At 49.1% G+C, this 15894-nt stretch overlaps 2 protein-coding genes across 2 annotated transcripts in view; both read left to right on the forward strand.

The window, feature by feature from the left end:
- Positions 1–15894, forward strand: part of prdm2b (PR domain containing 2, with ZNF domain b) — a 40358-nt gene that overhangs the window by 20659 nt on the left and 3805 nt on the right. The window contains 7 exon segments of the mRNA XM_031567174.2: positions 653–756; positions 3171–3274; positions 5268–5420; positions 6365–6491; positions 13090–13200; positions 13557–13639; positions 13778–15892. Coding sequence (XP_031423034.2) covers positions 653–756; positions 3171–3274; positions 5268–5420; positions 6365–6491; positions 13090–13200; positions 13557–13639; positions 13778–15892 — 2797 coding nt within the window.
- On the forward strand, positions 120–13666 carry LOC122132915 (PR domain zinc finger protein 2-like). The gene is made up of 7 exons (XM_042707839.1): positions 120–237; positions 595–756; positions 3171–3274; positions 5268–5420; positions 6365–6491; positions 13090–13229; positions 13557–13666. The coding sequence occupies exons 2-7, from the start codon at positions 615–617 to the stop codon at positions 13560–13562; spliced, it is 672 nt and encodes a 223-aa protein (XP_042563773.1). The 5' UTR covers positions 120–237; positions 595–614; the 3' UTR covers positions 13563–13666.

The following is a 15894-nucleotide window of genomic DNA, read 5'->3' on the forward strand; positions in this document are numbered from 1 at the left end:
GGTGTGTTTTTTTTGTGCTATGTGTGGCTGAAATGTGAAGTGTGTGTGTGTGGTGTGTGTGTGTGTTGTGTGTGTGCTGTCTGAAATGGTGAAGTGTGTGTGTGTGTGTGTGTGTGTGTGTGTGTGTGTGTGCCTGAGACGGTAAAGTGTGTTGTTTCCCAGATCCCATGTGAGCCCGGCCGGCTGTTGAAGCGGTACCCAGGGGGTGGAGTCTGGACAGAGACGGATGAGTGACAGGTGAGTGCCCCGCCCTAATGTACCGCTCATGCACACCTGATGTGTAGAGTGGGAGTCATATGTAGCCTTTAGCACACCTGGTGTGTAGAATAGGAGTCATATGGGAGTCATATGTAGCCTTTAGCACACCTGATGTGTAGAGTGGGAGTCATATGTAGCCTTTAGCACACCTGATGTGTAGAGTGGGAGTCATATGTAGCCTTTAGCACACCTGGTGTGTAGAATGGGAGTCATATGTACGGCACTGGCACACCAGTTCACGGGGGACAAAGGTTTGTGGATTTGGCTTCTGTGAGAGCTGTGTGTGTGTGTGTGTGAGAGAGCTGTGTGTGTGTGTGTGTGTGTGTGTGTGAGCAGGTGTTTGATCCCTGGCAGGCATGGCTGTGACGGTGGTATCTGGAGGGTTGTCTGTCAGTGAGGGGGTATCGGAGACCCTGGAGGACGTCCCCCCCCACGTCTGGAAAGGACTCCCAGATGACATGAGGCTCAGGCGGTCCGCTGTCAATCCAAACCGCATAGGTGAGTGATGACAGTTTCACACCACTACTACTACTACTACTACTACTACTACTGCTAATATTAACAATAAATAAACCTAATGTTATTATTGTTATAGTAATACTAGTATTACAGTAGCTAATGTTATTACTGTTATAGTATAGTAGTATTACAGTACCTAATGTTATTATTGCTATAGTAATACTATTATTATAGTAGTATTATTATTAGTAGAAGTATAATAGTTTATAAATGCAGAAATGATCTACTCAATGATATGTGCATTAAAAAAATGATTTCCTCCTCAGCAGATTAAGTACCTGTGGGTGAGTGTGTGTTGACGGTAGTTCCTGTTTGCTGAGAAGTGAAGCTCTTTCAGATGTAGGCATTGGGTTGACTGAAGGCTCTTTCAGATGTAGGCGTTGGGTTGACTGTGACGGCTGTGTCAGATGTAGGCGTTGGGTTGACTGAAGGCTCTTTCAGATGTAGGCGTTGGGTTGACTGTGACGGCTGTGTCAGATGTAGGCGTTGGGTTGACTGAAGGCTGTTACAGATGTTGGGTTGACTGTGACGGCTGTTTCAGATGTAGGCGTTGGGTTGACTGTGAAGGCTGTTTCAGATGTTGGGTTGACTGTGAAGGCTGTTTCAGATGTAGGTGTTGGGTTGACTATGAAGGCTGTTTCAGATGTAGGCGTTGGGTTGACTGTGACGGCTGTTTCAGATGTAGGCGTTGGGTTGACTGTGAAGGCTGTTTCAGATGTAGGCGTTGGGTTGACTGTGACGGCTGTTTCAGATGTAGGCGTTGGGTTGACTGTGACGGCTGTTTCAGATGTAGGCGTTGGGTTGACTGTGAAGGCTGTTTCAGATGTAGGCGTTGGGTTGACTGTGACGGCTGTTTCAGATGTAGGCGTTGGGTTGACTGTGACGGCTGTTTCAGATGTAGGCGTTGGGTTGACTGTGACGGCTGTTTCAGATGTAGGCGTTGGGTTGACTGCCTGATTATTTTATCACATCAAAGGGCTGCCTGGGTGAGCGAGGTGAAATGCATTGTGGGTGGAGTTGAAAAGCTCCTAGTATGTTTATCTGGGGATGCAGACGCAACGTTACATTCAGTCCCCACATCAGCTCACCCTGACCCCACATCAGCTCACCCTGACCCCTGACCCCACATCAGCTCACCCTAACCCCTAACCCCACATCAGCTCACCCTAACCCCTAACCCCACATCAGCTCACCCTAACCCCTAACCCCACATCAGCTCACCCTAACCCCTGACCCCTAACCCCACATCAGCTCATGGTTCAGCCTGTCCTCCTCAGTCCTGGGGCTCTGGCTCTGTACTCGAGCGAGACACACTTTCACAGAGGTTAGCTGTGGACGCATCTCCTGAAGCACTCCTGGTTAAAGCTCAAATGAACTGGAGCTGAAGGCGTTGTGTGTGTTTCGTGCATTGTGTGTGTTGCGTGTGTTGTATGTGTTGCGTGTGTTGCGTGTCTTGCAAGGAAGCCATGATGGAGCCTCTTTGGACACGTGTGTTGTGTGTTGCGTGTGTTGCGTGTGTTGCGTGTTTAATATAGTGAGTCCTCATGAATTCATGCACGCTTGTCAAAATCCCTTCTAATCACACACATGCGCACACACACACTCTCTCTCACACACACACCCTTCCCTTTTTTCCAGGTTTCCCCCCTTAAGTGGAACTGTCTCTTAATCATATTACCACAAAGAGGTAGTTTCATCTGTCTCTTAAGCATGTTACCCCAAAGAGGTAGTTTCATCTTTCCTTTGGTTGTTTCTTAAAGTCCCTGCTGCACATTATAAGCTTTACAATACCCCTTCTTGAATGGGAAGAGCGTCTGTCTGTCTGTCTTTCTGTCTGTCTGTCTGTCTGTGTGTTTTTAACAGGCTGGATTGAATTCTGAAGTGCCATTTTGAAAATGGCTCAGTATTACTGTACTGGATTGGCTGTCAGAGCAGCATTGGTGTACTGGATTGGCTGTCAGAACAGCATTGGTGTACTGGATTGGCTGTCAGAGCAGCAGTATAACTCTACTGGATTGGCTGTCAGAGCAGCATTGGTGTACTGGATTGGCTGTCAGAGCAGCATTGGTGTACTGGATTGGCTGTCAGAGCAGCAGCATTGGTGTACTGGATTGGCTGTCAGAGCAGCAGCATTGGTGTACTGGATTGGCTGTCAGAGCAGCAGTATAACCCTACTGGATTGGCTGTCAGAGCAGCATTACTGTACTGGATTGGCTGTCAGAGCAGCATTGGTGCACTGGATTGGCTGTCAGAGCAGCATTGGTGTACTGGATTGGCTGTCAGAGCAGCATTGGTGTACTGGATCGGCTGTCAGAGCAGCAGCATTCGCTACTCTTTAGCTGCAACACACCTTCTCTTACTCTCACTTCCTCTTAACCCTTATTACCCCCCAGGTGTGTGGGCAGCGCAGGCCCTCCCCAGAGGCAAGCGTTTCGGGCCCTTTATGGGCGACAAGAAGAAGAGGTCCCAGGTGACCAGTAACGTCTACATGTGGGAGGTGAGTAGCTGACCAGTAACGTCTACATGTGGGAGGTGAGTAGCTGACCAATGGCCTGTGACCAGTGGCCTGTGACTAGGATACTGACCAATGGCCTGTGACCAGTGGCCTGTGACTAGGATACTGACCAATGGCCTGTGACCAGTGGCCTGTGACTAGAATACTGACCAATGACCTGTGACCAATGGCCTGTGACTAGGATACTGACCAATGGCCTGTGACTAGGATACTGACCAATGGCCTGTGACCAGGATACTGACCAATGGCCTGTGACTAGGATACTGACCAATGGCCTGTGACCAGTGGCCTGTGACTAGGATACTGACCAATGGCCTGTGACTAGGATACTGACCAATGGCCTGTGGCTAGGATACGTGACACCCTGGGACAGGTAGCCAGTCCCTGCCAGACCACATTCAGGGCCGTCATTGTGGTCTGGATCTGTTCAAACACCAGCACTCAGTGGACTTGTTTAAACTACTCAGGTAGTCAGGTAGAGTTGGAGTATGCTAAACTGTAGTATGTTACTCAGGTAGAGTTGGAGTATGCTAAACTGTAGTATGGGACTCAGGTATTTAGAAAAACTCTGTGCCCATCACTACGTTATTGTGGTGTACTTAAACGTCTGTGTGCCTATCACTGTTATTGTGGTGTGTTTAAATGTCTCTGTACCAGGGGCGGCTTGTCCATAAGGGCGATTGGGGCGACGCACTGCCTAGGAAAAAAAAAAAAAAAAAAACCTCCTGATGTATAAACGCAATATCCTTGTAAGTCGCGTAAATGACATGTACATTTAAATGTAATAATTTTTTTTCTGTCGGATTCTACCACTAGACCGTCTGATCTGCCTCTGTATGTCATTGTCGAATCAGGTAACAGTCGTTCAGTCAGCCTAAAGTCGTGCTTCAAATGGCCCCGCCCCTTCTGGGGCGATTTGGGGCGAAATGAAAATCGCCCCAGACCTCTCCCATTGACTCCCATGTTAAATCCATTTTTTTCACAAAACAGAGCTCTCATTGCATTCTCTATGTCTTCCGGGAGGGCTCGCCCCTCCATGTCTTGTCATAAGTAGTGGACGTAAAAGCCTATACGAACGTCATACAGCTTCGACGGGGGCATATTCTGTCAAGATGGCTGCCCTGTTCAATAACTCGATTCGCTCTTTGACAGAAACTCCTTTTTAGTCGGCGTACTAATGAAGATAAATTGACAACAAAACAATTAGGACTTCCTAGACCAAATGTATCCATTCAACAGGTTTCTACAAAGGGAGGGAAATCCTACATCCAAGAATTGGAACGAAAGAAAATCACGGTCGTGAAGTAGCTAACGCGGTCTGTATTTCATATACCACTGTCACTTTTCATAGGTTTCACAGTGTGTTTCACAGTTCGCTTCTTGCACTAACACTGAATAATTTTTTATGTGATGACTTAGTTTGCTTTTGTAAGCCAATACTTTCAAGATCAGTCAATAAATATGGTTGGTTTTGACTTACAGTATGTTACCCCTTCTTTATGATGTTACTGGACATCATGTGTCCTGTTAAGCTATGTTACATCATACAACATTTGAGACACGTGGATAATGAAAAAGTGGGATAATTTGTTTGATAACATGTTTGCTTATGAAGGCTCCTGGATGCAACTTTCTTCCATAGCTTTCCACCTGTAACTTGCTACTCTAGCTATGTAGCAAGAGGGGACATATTACTGTTGTGTGCTGCCAATAGTGGACAAAAAGGTATTGCTGTATGAGTTAATCAGCTAACTTAATGTACCTACTGAATGGGTCGCCTTAATCATTATCCCAAAAAATTGTCCCCCCTGAGAATTTTTCCACTGCTCTGTACCTATTACTCTCATGCTTCCAGATGTCTAAATGTGTGTTTGTGTACCCATCTTACCTCATGTGTCCGCCCCCCCCCCTCCCCCTCCCAATGTGTGTTTGTGTACCCATCTTACCTCATGTGTCCCCCCTCCCCCTCTCGCAGGTGTACTTCCCTGCGCGTGGCTGGATGTGTGTGGACGCCACAGACCCCCTGAAGGGGAACTGGCTGCGCTACGTAAACTGGGCTCGCTCCGCCCAGGAGCAGAACCTGTTCCCCCTGGAGATCAATAGGGCCATTTACTACAAGGTGCTCCGGGTAGGTCTGTGCAGTGGACCTCTGCTGGAGGGGTAGGTCTGTGCAGTGGACCTCTGCTGGAGGGGTAGGTCTGTGCAGTGGACCTCTGCTGGAGGGGTAGGTCTGCAGTGGACCTCTGCTGGAGGGGACTCCTCTGGCCGCTCCTTTGGGAAAGTTGGAAACATGCTCATGTTCTGAGACCGCACTACCAAAGCTACATTCAAAAGCCGGAATAGGGACGTCATGTAAAGCTCTAGAGCCTCACTGGCTGGAGGGTGGGTACAGAGTTATTACTATCGCCTTAGAGTAGTACATGTGAACTGGCTTCATGTAGGAACTATATGTGTGCTGCACTCTGCTTTGATGCTCTGCTTTTGTGATAAAGCATTGTCTCTAAATGTCCATGTATATATTTGCATGTTCAAATGAGTAAGCCACAGGTAAACATTGTAACATCTGTAGGCCTACTTCATATTTGGATGGATAATTTAGAACTGTGGTATATTATGTTTAGCTATGATTCAGAGCGTTAACTAAATGTACACATCAGAATATTTTAATTTACACCGAAGTTTCTTTGGGTCAGTCAGCAATTGGTTTCGACTAATGTTTTATTCGATAACTCTTGCCGCCTACTGGGTCGCCCTTCTCAACGTCACATTGTGTTCTTATTCTTATTTTTCCATATTTTATGCAACACAAAAGAGACGTCAAGTGTCACTATTTTTGCCTTATCCCACCGTTATATTATGACAACAATTACAGGTCGTGAAATGAAGGCGATGTTTGTTCCAATGTACAACTTCACACATCTTGCTAACCTTTTTGAAAATGTTAAGAGTGCCTCGCACGTTTGACTCTGACTTGACGTTCAATTGAGGCCCGAGCATTTTCCTCTTCGCCCCACTCATCCTGCAGCAACATCTATTCTGATTGGCTCTTATCCTCTTCTCTACTTCTTTTAGCCAATCGGGCCGGGACAAGAGTTGCTTGTGTGGTACAATGGGGAAGACAACCCGGAGATAGCAGCTGCACTAGAGGAAGAAAGAGCAAGCAGTTTAAGCAAGAAAAATTCTCCCAGGGCCAAAAGAGGTAAACTTTGATATTTTAATTGGCGTCTATAATATAACATAACGCTTTCATCTCCAAAGTGTTTACATTTCGAAGTTAAACAGGTGTTAACGTTACTGGTTGAAGTGGGTAAAACGGCAAACTTGGTCACTAGCAGATAGTTCCAAATTTATGTTCGCTAGCCTTTCGCCTGATTGCTAACGTTACAGTTCCGACAGTTCAGGTTGATTTGCTGCTTTTTGGCAAGCATGTCAATGTTGCTGTTGGGAGATAAGAGACTGCATCCACCTTAAATAAGTGAGCTAACATATACGAACTGTTATAACACGCTTAGCTGTGTTGTCTCACGTACGGAGATAGGCCGTTCAAGTTGTAAAGCTAACTCGCTAGCGAGCTGGATACTTTCGACAGCAGCAAGAACTGTTTCGCGTCTAATGTTAGCTAGCTAGCTAGGTTACTTGGGCTAATTCACGTAGCTCTGTACAGAGTAGCAAGCTACTAGTGACCTTTCCTGTCTCCGCGTGGACAGTTGATTCTTTTTGTAGGCATTAAGGTTAAGTATTTCGGAGGTGTAATTAGGGGCTCTGGTTTTGCCCATGTAGACGATTCTACACGAGTGAATTTTGAAATGTTAAGGCTGCAGTGTTGTTTGCTGACCAGTACTTAATGGCCACTGGTCATACAGAGCCCTCAAGTCGGTGAGAATTGCATTTCGTAGTTAGTGTGAACTATTGGTGTTGTTAATTCTACACGTCTTTGCAAGAAGTGTTAATGTTGGTGAACGATCGATTTTTTTTTTTTTCATTGCATCGACAGGTAACTGCTGCTGCGGGCCAACTTATCTAACAGGTCACTGTTGATATAAGAGTAATCATAGTTCAAATCACTTAACTAGCCATTTCACCTATCAGCCAAGTTAGCAAGGTAAGGCGCTTCTGGACCTATCAACTGTGCAGCTGCATCCACATCCACAGGTCAACCATTGGCATGCCAAATATGCGATAGCTCTAGCTAGCATAGCTAGCTTGCTAATTATTTGTCGGTTCAGTCTTATGTAAGAATTCTCCTTTGATATTGCACTGAGCCCATCAGTTGTGTGTGAGTTACGTGACGTGATATCCTGTTATGCTACCTTCGTCTCTTCAGCGCTTTAAACTGACATTAACCGACTTAACCTGGTTGACAATTGATAAAAGGTTGGCCGATTTCATACGGAGGATTCTTAAACTAACGCTACCTTTGCGTTGGCCGTTCGAGCTTTACTTTGCTCGTTACACCCACCCGAGAGGCCCAGCACCCGGATGCTCAGACAGTTGCTGTGTCCAGTGCGCTTTTCTTTCATATACCACGAAGTTAGGAGCCTGTTTAGGTCCAACTTAATGTCGTTTTCGAGGATGTGAACCGAAAGTAATGTATCTTCGATCCAAGTGCTGAAGACGCCAGTAAGCTAGCCAGCAGGTTTATCAGTGCGCAGTAAGTGTTGCACAAGCCAGCCCCCACACCCTTTCCTTAGCACCGACCCTTCCCTCTACAGACCTCTTCCCATGGAACCGAGTGGAGGCTTTATCAACTGCCTAATGTAGTGCCCTAGATTTGATCTGTAAGGTCAGAATATTACGGTTTATGGTCACCTCATGTTTTTACTGTTTGAAGTTAACTTGGTAAAGAAATGGCCCAAAGTAGTTCCTGAAGCGCATACTGGGCTTTTTCAGTGTGCGTTATGACAGCATTATTACTGATATAACTGCTTCTAGTGACGCACTGAATGTGTGTGTGTGTGTGACAGCCTTTTCTGCTGTGGTGATGTCTGGTGTATGTGGTTGAATGTGATATGGGCGTGAGTGTGTGCACACCCCCTCCTGAGCTCTGTCATCTTTGTGTGTGTGTGTGTGTGTGTGTGTATGTATGAGCCTTGTCGTCAATGGTTGTGTTTGCGCTAAACTCCTGGGCTCTGTCCTCAGTGGTGGTGTGTGTGTGTGTGCGCGCCTGCTCACGCTCTTTCCTCAGTGGTTGTGTGTGTTACCCACCTCAGGCCTGTCCTCAGTGGGGATATCGTATGTGTGTGTGTGTTACCCGCCTCAGGCTTGTCCTCAGTGGGGATATCGTATGTGTGTGTGTTACCCGCCTCAGGCTTGTCCTCAGTGGGGATATCGTGTGTGTGTGTGTGTGTGTTACCCACCTCAGGCTTGTCCTCAGTGGGGATATCGTATGTGTGTGTGTGTCTCCTGAGTCTCAGTGGTGCTGTGTGGTGTCCTTGAGGACATGGTCAGGGGTGTGGGTGGGTGTGTGTGTCTAGGTCACTCTCTTGAGGACACGGTCAGGGGTGTTCCCTGGTGCTTTGAGCAGCAGAGAGGAGTGTGAGGACAGTGGCAGCACACTGTGTGTGTGTGTGTCTGTGTGTGTGTGTCTGAGTGTGTGTGTGTGTGTGTGTGTGTCTGGAGACTCTCTTGAGGACACGGTCAGGGGTGTTCCCCGGTGCTTTGAGCAGCAGAGAGGAGTGTGAGGACAGTGGCCGCACACAGAGGGTGTCTGTGAACATACTGGTCAGATGACAGGATTCAGTCCTCTGTGTCTGTGTCTGTGTGTGTGTGGGCATGAGTCAGGCTTTGTAGAAGATGCTCTCAGATGACCTTGTCTAGTCGTGCTAACGAGGATAGCGGCTAACTCTGTGTAAACTATGTCCCTCATCTGGTTCAGATCACTTCCTGAGTGAAATGCATTATGGGGAAATTTTGTTTTTGTTTAGATCTGTCTTGAATGGGGCATGCTGGTTATGTAATGTGTGAGCTGGATGTCAGACTTCTCAAACTGGCTAAACCTCATTCATACAGCATAAAGGCCCTTGGTGGTGTTCATGACTGTTATAACGACTGTCATAACGACTCATCACGACTGTGTTTACGACTGTGTTTACGACTGTGTTTACGACTGTGTTCGCGACTGTGTTCGCGACTGTGAACACGACTTTGTTCGTGTCTGTGCCCACGACTGTTTTATACACACTGACGATGGCTTAGGCCGAAACGCGTCTGTGGATAAACTGGTCAAAATAAATAAGCAATGAGACAAGCTTGAGTGCGGTTTATTTCTACTTTAAGTTAATAGTCTTTTTCAATCGCACCCAAAATCGCCTTTATTTTGAAAGTAGAGCGCGCCTATCCTTACAAACGACTGTGTTATGCCTTTGCCATTTCGGGTAGCTCGGCATTTTCCACAACGTTAAAACACGTTGTTATTTGAAAGTCTGTTGGGGCCAATTGCCTAATATTTACAATTTAGAATGTTATAAGGACTGTCCCTGACTACTCCTACTACTAACTTTAATACACATGTAAGACTTTAACTTTAATACACATGTAAGACTTTAACTTTAATATACATGTAAGACTTTAACTTTAATACACATGTAAGGCTTTAACTTGAATACACTACAACTCACAGTGAGCTCGGGATATACACACTTAAGTCACAGTTTAGGATGCACTTCCCAACGTGTGAATTTAAAAGGCAACAGAAAGCTTGGCTAAGAGAAGTGGATTGTTTGTCCTGAAGAGCTTGAACTTTGGCAGGGCAGCTGAAGACGGGCCTGGTCTCTATTGCTTTATAGGGGTCCTGATCAGGGCTTAAGTCTCTGTGAATTACTGATCAGGGCTTAAGTCTCTGTGAATTACTGATCAGGGCTTACGTCTGTCATTTACTGATCAGTGTGTATTAGTGGTGTGTGTGTGTGTAGTAGGGCCAATGATTTTCCGCGATAACGGAAAACGGATGGAATTCGCGGAATGTACCCTTTGAAACGGAATTGCAACTGTCAGACGGAAACATAATTTTGTGCATCAAAATTGCCCAAATTCCCCAGTTTTTTGCCCTGCAAGACTGTATTTCTTTCAAATAAGCACAACAACGATCTCAAGGATGAACAAACATTAATTAAAAAAACCAAACCACTGAGAAAATGTCACGTCTGTGTTGAACTCCGCTCCGGCCACCCCCCCCCCCCCCCCCCCCCCCCCCCCGTTCAACGGTTGACGAACACACCCCCGCTACAGCCTGTCACATTAATTCGCTCATCTTCCCAATCACCGGCAAATAATGTTTTTTTTAGTCTTCTGTTCTGTTGATGGCTGGCAAACAACAATCTTAGAAGGTTTGGGTCACTTGTGGCACATATTATTCACTAATTTTAAGCCATCAATCTACCTCAGAGTGAACAAAATGAGCCAAAACGGAAAAAAACGGTATTCACCTAAATGTGAAACATTTAGTTTTTTTAAACAGAAAATCATTGGCCCTAGTGTAGTAGTGGTGTGTGTGTGTGTGTGTGTGTGTGTGTGTGTGTAGTGGAAGTGCAGAGGAAGCTCAGAGTTTATGAAGCTCAAGCAGGTCCTGGTTTCCAGTGACTTGTGTGCTTAATTTTCCTCTCAACAGGTTGCAGAGACTGTGTATCCTGAGCAAATGTAGTGTGTGTGTGTAGTGGTGTGTGTGTGTGTGTGTGTGTGCAGGGTTTTTCCTGCATAGAGAAAATGTGGGCGCGCGCCTAAGCCGTTTTCCCGAGCGCCTACAACAAATCCCGAGCGCCTAAGGCAAAAAAAAAGTCAGCGATTTAAAAAAAAAAAAAAAAAAAAAAAAAAAAAAAAGAAAAGAAGCTGTCATTCATGGCGCAATTCAGCTTAATGGTGTTTTGAGCCTTCACCGTCGACTTCAAGGCAGCAGCTGCCTGGAATCCGCATCCCACTTCTTGAGCCAATCATTGAACAGAGGCTGCTCCAAGCTTGCCAGTTTAGAGAAGACGTTGGTTTGAATTTGAGATTTGAGCAAGCAACTTAATGTAGCTAGCTTTTAGCTGTTTTAAACCAAGGCACTTTACTTCAAAAATGTTGTTTCAGGCATCTAATGGCTTACAGCTACCTGTAAAGCATCTAAACGTACAGAGTAAGGGAGGTTGACTGCTAAGTACAGTACATTAAGGCAGCCACCAGTCTTTGGATAGCTCTTGCGTATGCATCCTGACTTCATCAGTCGGCGGTGATTTTGAGCATAGCATTCCATTTTCAGTATTCGTGGCTTTCAATGTATTACAATATCTCCTATGAGGTCCTACACAGGTGTAGGCTATTATTTGATTTGTCTACCCGTTCGAGTACCAGTAGACCGCGGGGCCCCGGGAGAGGCAGACAACCGCATTGGTTCATCAATGAAAGCTCAGCTCGTTCGGAGGAGAGCGGATAGATTTGTGTTGCATCTCGAATATAATAATATTAATATTATCATTGATAAACCGGTACGGTTGTAAACTGTCGTTCCGCTGCGAGGGCCAGCCCGACGTGCACGAATACACCTGTACAAATGCAAATGAAATGTCCACTCAAAATGCTGACAAAGGTTTGATTTCCAACGCAGCCTTAAAGTTAAACACACTATTAAACATATTTGTGGACAGTTTTAATAATAAAAACAAAAAGAATGGTATGTAGGTTTGTATAATAAAAATGAATAGTAATAATAGACAAACTTGAATTTCATAATTTGTGTGTTCCATTTCTGACCACTGGTTAGTTCTAGATTCTATTGATATACATTTCAGTAGTTTGCATATATATGTAAAGAGGTAAACCTTGATAATCTTTGAACCATACATCTAAAGTGGAAGCAAAATTATTTCCTGAAGCATATCCTCCATTATTTATGAAATGGTAAAATGTAAGCTAATAAGGTGACATGGTAACACAGAGACTGTGCGCGCACGGCGCGCAATATTTTTTTTTGAGCACCGAAGACCCATTTTGACCCAGGAAAACCCCTGGTGTGTGTGTGTGTAGTGTTGCAGATTTGCAGAGACTGTATCATGAGCACATGTAGTGTGTGTGTGTGTGTGTGTGGGGGGGGGGTAGTGTGTGTGTAGTGTTGCAGGTTCCAGAGGCTGTGTATCATGAACACAGCGGTCCTATTCACTGAAATGAAGAAACTTATTGAGGTGGCTACAAGTGTGTCGTGTGAACGTGGATTCGGCACGCAAAACAGGATTAGAACTAAATTCAGAAATGAATTGAGTAATACAAACCTCACCACTCTGCCACCAAAAGAAAGACTAGGGGTAGGATTAGGATTAGGGATTATGACACTGAGCGTGCATTAGAGACAACAAACCAACAAACTACAGCAGTGTCTGTAGTTCAGAGGTCACAAGCTCACTCATACACCCCCCCACCCCCCCATGTTGAACATGTCAGGCCCTGCTGACCGTGTTTCCTGGTATATTCCATTTTTGTGCTCAGACCGTAGCTGTAAATTTAGTTGCATGTTTTCAATGTAGTGTGTGCTGGAGTTTACTTTTTTCGTGTGTGTGTGTGTGTGTGTGTGTGTGTGTGTGTGTGTGTGTGTGTGTGTGTGTGTGTGTGTGTGTGTGTGTGTGTGTGTGTGTGTCCTCACCCAGCTGCCTGGAGCATTGCACACTGTGACCCATTTTACTGCAGCTCCATCAGCAGCTCAGCTGCTCCTCTGTATTGTGTGTGTGACCACCTGTGTGTGTGACCACTGTGTCCTGCTGTGTGTGACCACTGTGTGTGTGTGTGTGTGTGAGACCACCTGTGTGTGACCGCTGTGTCCTGTCCCCCTGCAGCCAGGAAGAAGCTCTTGGAGCGGGAGAGGCTGGCTGCTGTGGGACTGCGTGGCCTCAAGTCAACGGGGCCGGACAGACTCAGAGATCGAGACATGCGTGAGTCTGAAGAAGGTGTGTGTGAGACATGCGTGAGTCTGAAGGTGTGTGTGAGACATGCGTGAGTCTGAAGGTGTGTGAGACATGCGTGAGTGAAGGTGTGTGTGCAGGGAGCACTTTTGGCCTAGCAGTCAAAGCGACTAGTACATGGAAAAAGTTATTGGTCAGACATCTTTTTTCCTGCCAAAATTAAACAATTTTTCATAACAATTTGTAATGAAGGGTAGTTGGTATTGTTTAGTTGTGTGTGTATATAATATTATATATAATCGATTGAAGGGAGACCTGCAGCACTGTAATGGATAGGCAGCACATGTGTGCGGTTGCTCGTGAGCGCCTGCTTTAAACCTGCTGTTCCTGTGTGTTTTCAGGCCTGAATGAGGATGAGAGTCCCTCCCTGTCCTCTGGGCTCGTGAAGGAGAAGCCTCCCTCCCAGGAGTCCGTCATAACCACAGTTAGTATGCACCCCGCCCAGCCCGACCCCCACCCCTCGCTGGGGCAGAGAGCTCGGAGCCCCTCCCTGAGGTGAGCACGACCCCCTCCCAAGCTCACCCACCCTTAGAGGCCCCCAGGAGGAAGAGGAGGAGGGGAAGAAGAGGAGGGAGAGGAGGAGGAGGAAGAAGAGGAGGGAGAGGAGCAGCTGCCCTCCTCCCAGCCGAGCTCAGGGCTGCCTGTAGAGGGCAGTGTGTCACATGAACAGCTGGGCCCCTGCAGCCCTGCGGGGGAAACCCCAGGGAGCCCTGCAGGCGAATCTGAGAGCGTGTTCTGCGCCCTGAAGCCACAGCAGGACCCCGACCCCGACCCGGAGGGCGACCTTGAGGACGACCTTCAGGGTGAGTCGTACCCTTGCCAGCACTGCGAGCGCCACTTCGCCACCAAGCAGGGCCTGGAGCGGCACACACACATCCACAGCCTGGCCAGCAGCAACCAGCAGGAGGCGCTCTCGTTCCGCTGCCGCTACTGTGGCAAGAGCTTCGGCTCGCAGGTGGGCCGGCGGCGGCACGAGCGTCGCCACGAGAGCGCGGGGAAGAAGCGTCCCGGTTCCCTGGCCGGTACCGCCACGCTGCTCAGCCCACTGCTCCTGACGGACGGCCAGCGCCCCGACGCCACCACCACCACCACCAGCAGCCCCGCCCATCTCATAGTCATGGCGACGCAGAACGGGGCACACATCCTGTCCGCCGACGGTCAGAAGAGGGACCCGTCATCGGCGGGCGACTCGGAGCGGCCGGTCATGGTGGACGAGAACGGCGAGGCGCGGGAGCTGCACCCGTGTAAGTACTGCAACAAGGCGTTCGGCACGCACACCAACATGCGCCGCCACCAGCGCCGCATCCACGAGCGCCACCTGCTGCCCAAGGGCGTGCGCAGGAAAGGCATGCTTCTGCCGGACGCCACGCAGGCCGGGGGCGGTCAGCAGGGGGCGCCGCAGGAGGGGGGGTCGCCCGGCGGCAGCAGCCCCCCGCCCGTCTACGTGCCCAGCATGGACTCGGAGGACGAGGCGGAGCGGGACGAGGGCATGGCCAACATCTCCAGCAACATCTCCGAGAACCTCAGCCTGTACATCGACGGCAAGATCGTCTCCACGGCCACCGTCAGCAGCTGTGAGGTCATCGAGGTCAACTCCAGCTCCTCCGCCCTCTTCGGCCTCGACGCCGTCATCATCAGCCCGGAACAGATCAGTCAGGCGCTCGGCGCCGAGGCCACGCACCACACACACGCTCGCGCACGCACACACACACACACTCACCAGCCCGCGGGGAAGCGCAGGACCTCCACTCCGCCCCTCCTGCCCAGGGTGAAGATGGAAGCTGACAGCATTTCCTCCTCTGCCTCGTCGTCTTCCTCCTCCTCGTCGTTCCCTCAGGTGGAGACTCTGGCCTTCCAGAAGGAAAAGAGTGTGTATCTCTCCCCCAAGCTTAAGCAGCTGCTGCAGACTCAGGACGCCCAGAAGGCCTCGCTCACACTCATCGCAGACACGCACACACACCGCGCCGCCCCCCCCCTCTCAGTCAGCCCCCTCTCCTGCGCTTCCGGAAGGTTCAAGCGTAGGACCAGCTCCCCCCCCACATCCCCCCCGCTAAGCGCAGCCCCCACCCCCGCCGAGGCCCCCGGGACCGAGTCCGTGCCCCCCTTCGTCCTGAAGGTGCCCAAGCTGGAGGGCCACAGCCGCTCGGCCAGCTGGGGTGTGTGTGGCAGAGAGGAGGGAGACGCCAAACACACACACACGCGCGCACACAGAGACTGGCCCTTGTCACGGAGTGGGGGCAGCTCCTGCAACCAGCAGCCCTTGGACCTGTCCGGCCCCGTGGGCAGGAGGAGCTGCGGTGGGGGGGCGCCGCCCACGGGGGGGGAGGCGGTGCTGGACCTGAGCATGAGCAGGAAGAGCTCTGTCACCGCGGAGTCGGACGCCCGCGGCAACCAGCCGGCACACACACAGCCCCTGGGCCGCAAGAAGAAGCCCAACACCAGCATGCTGGAGAAGGTGCTGATGAGCGACTACGCCGGCCTGGCGCCGGAGGCCGAGGAGGCCACGAGCAGACCGGACGCCACGTCCTCGCCGGGCAGCCCCGACTCCTCTTCGGACCACCTCCCAGCCGAGTCTAGCCCCTCCTCGCCCCCCTCCCTGACCCCCGTGACCCTCCACTCCTCTCCCTGCTCCCCCCGCCAGCCCTCCTCCTCTCCGCCGCCCGCCCTCCTCCCCACCAC

This window comes from Clupea harengus, chromosome 5, assembly GCF_900700415.2.
Source record: "Clupea harengus chromosome 5, Ch_v2.0.2, whole genome shotgun sequence".
NCBI lineage: Eukaryota > Metazoa > Chordata > Actinopteri > Clupeiformes > Clupeidae > Clupea > Clupea harengus.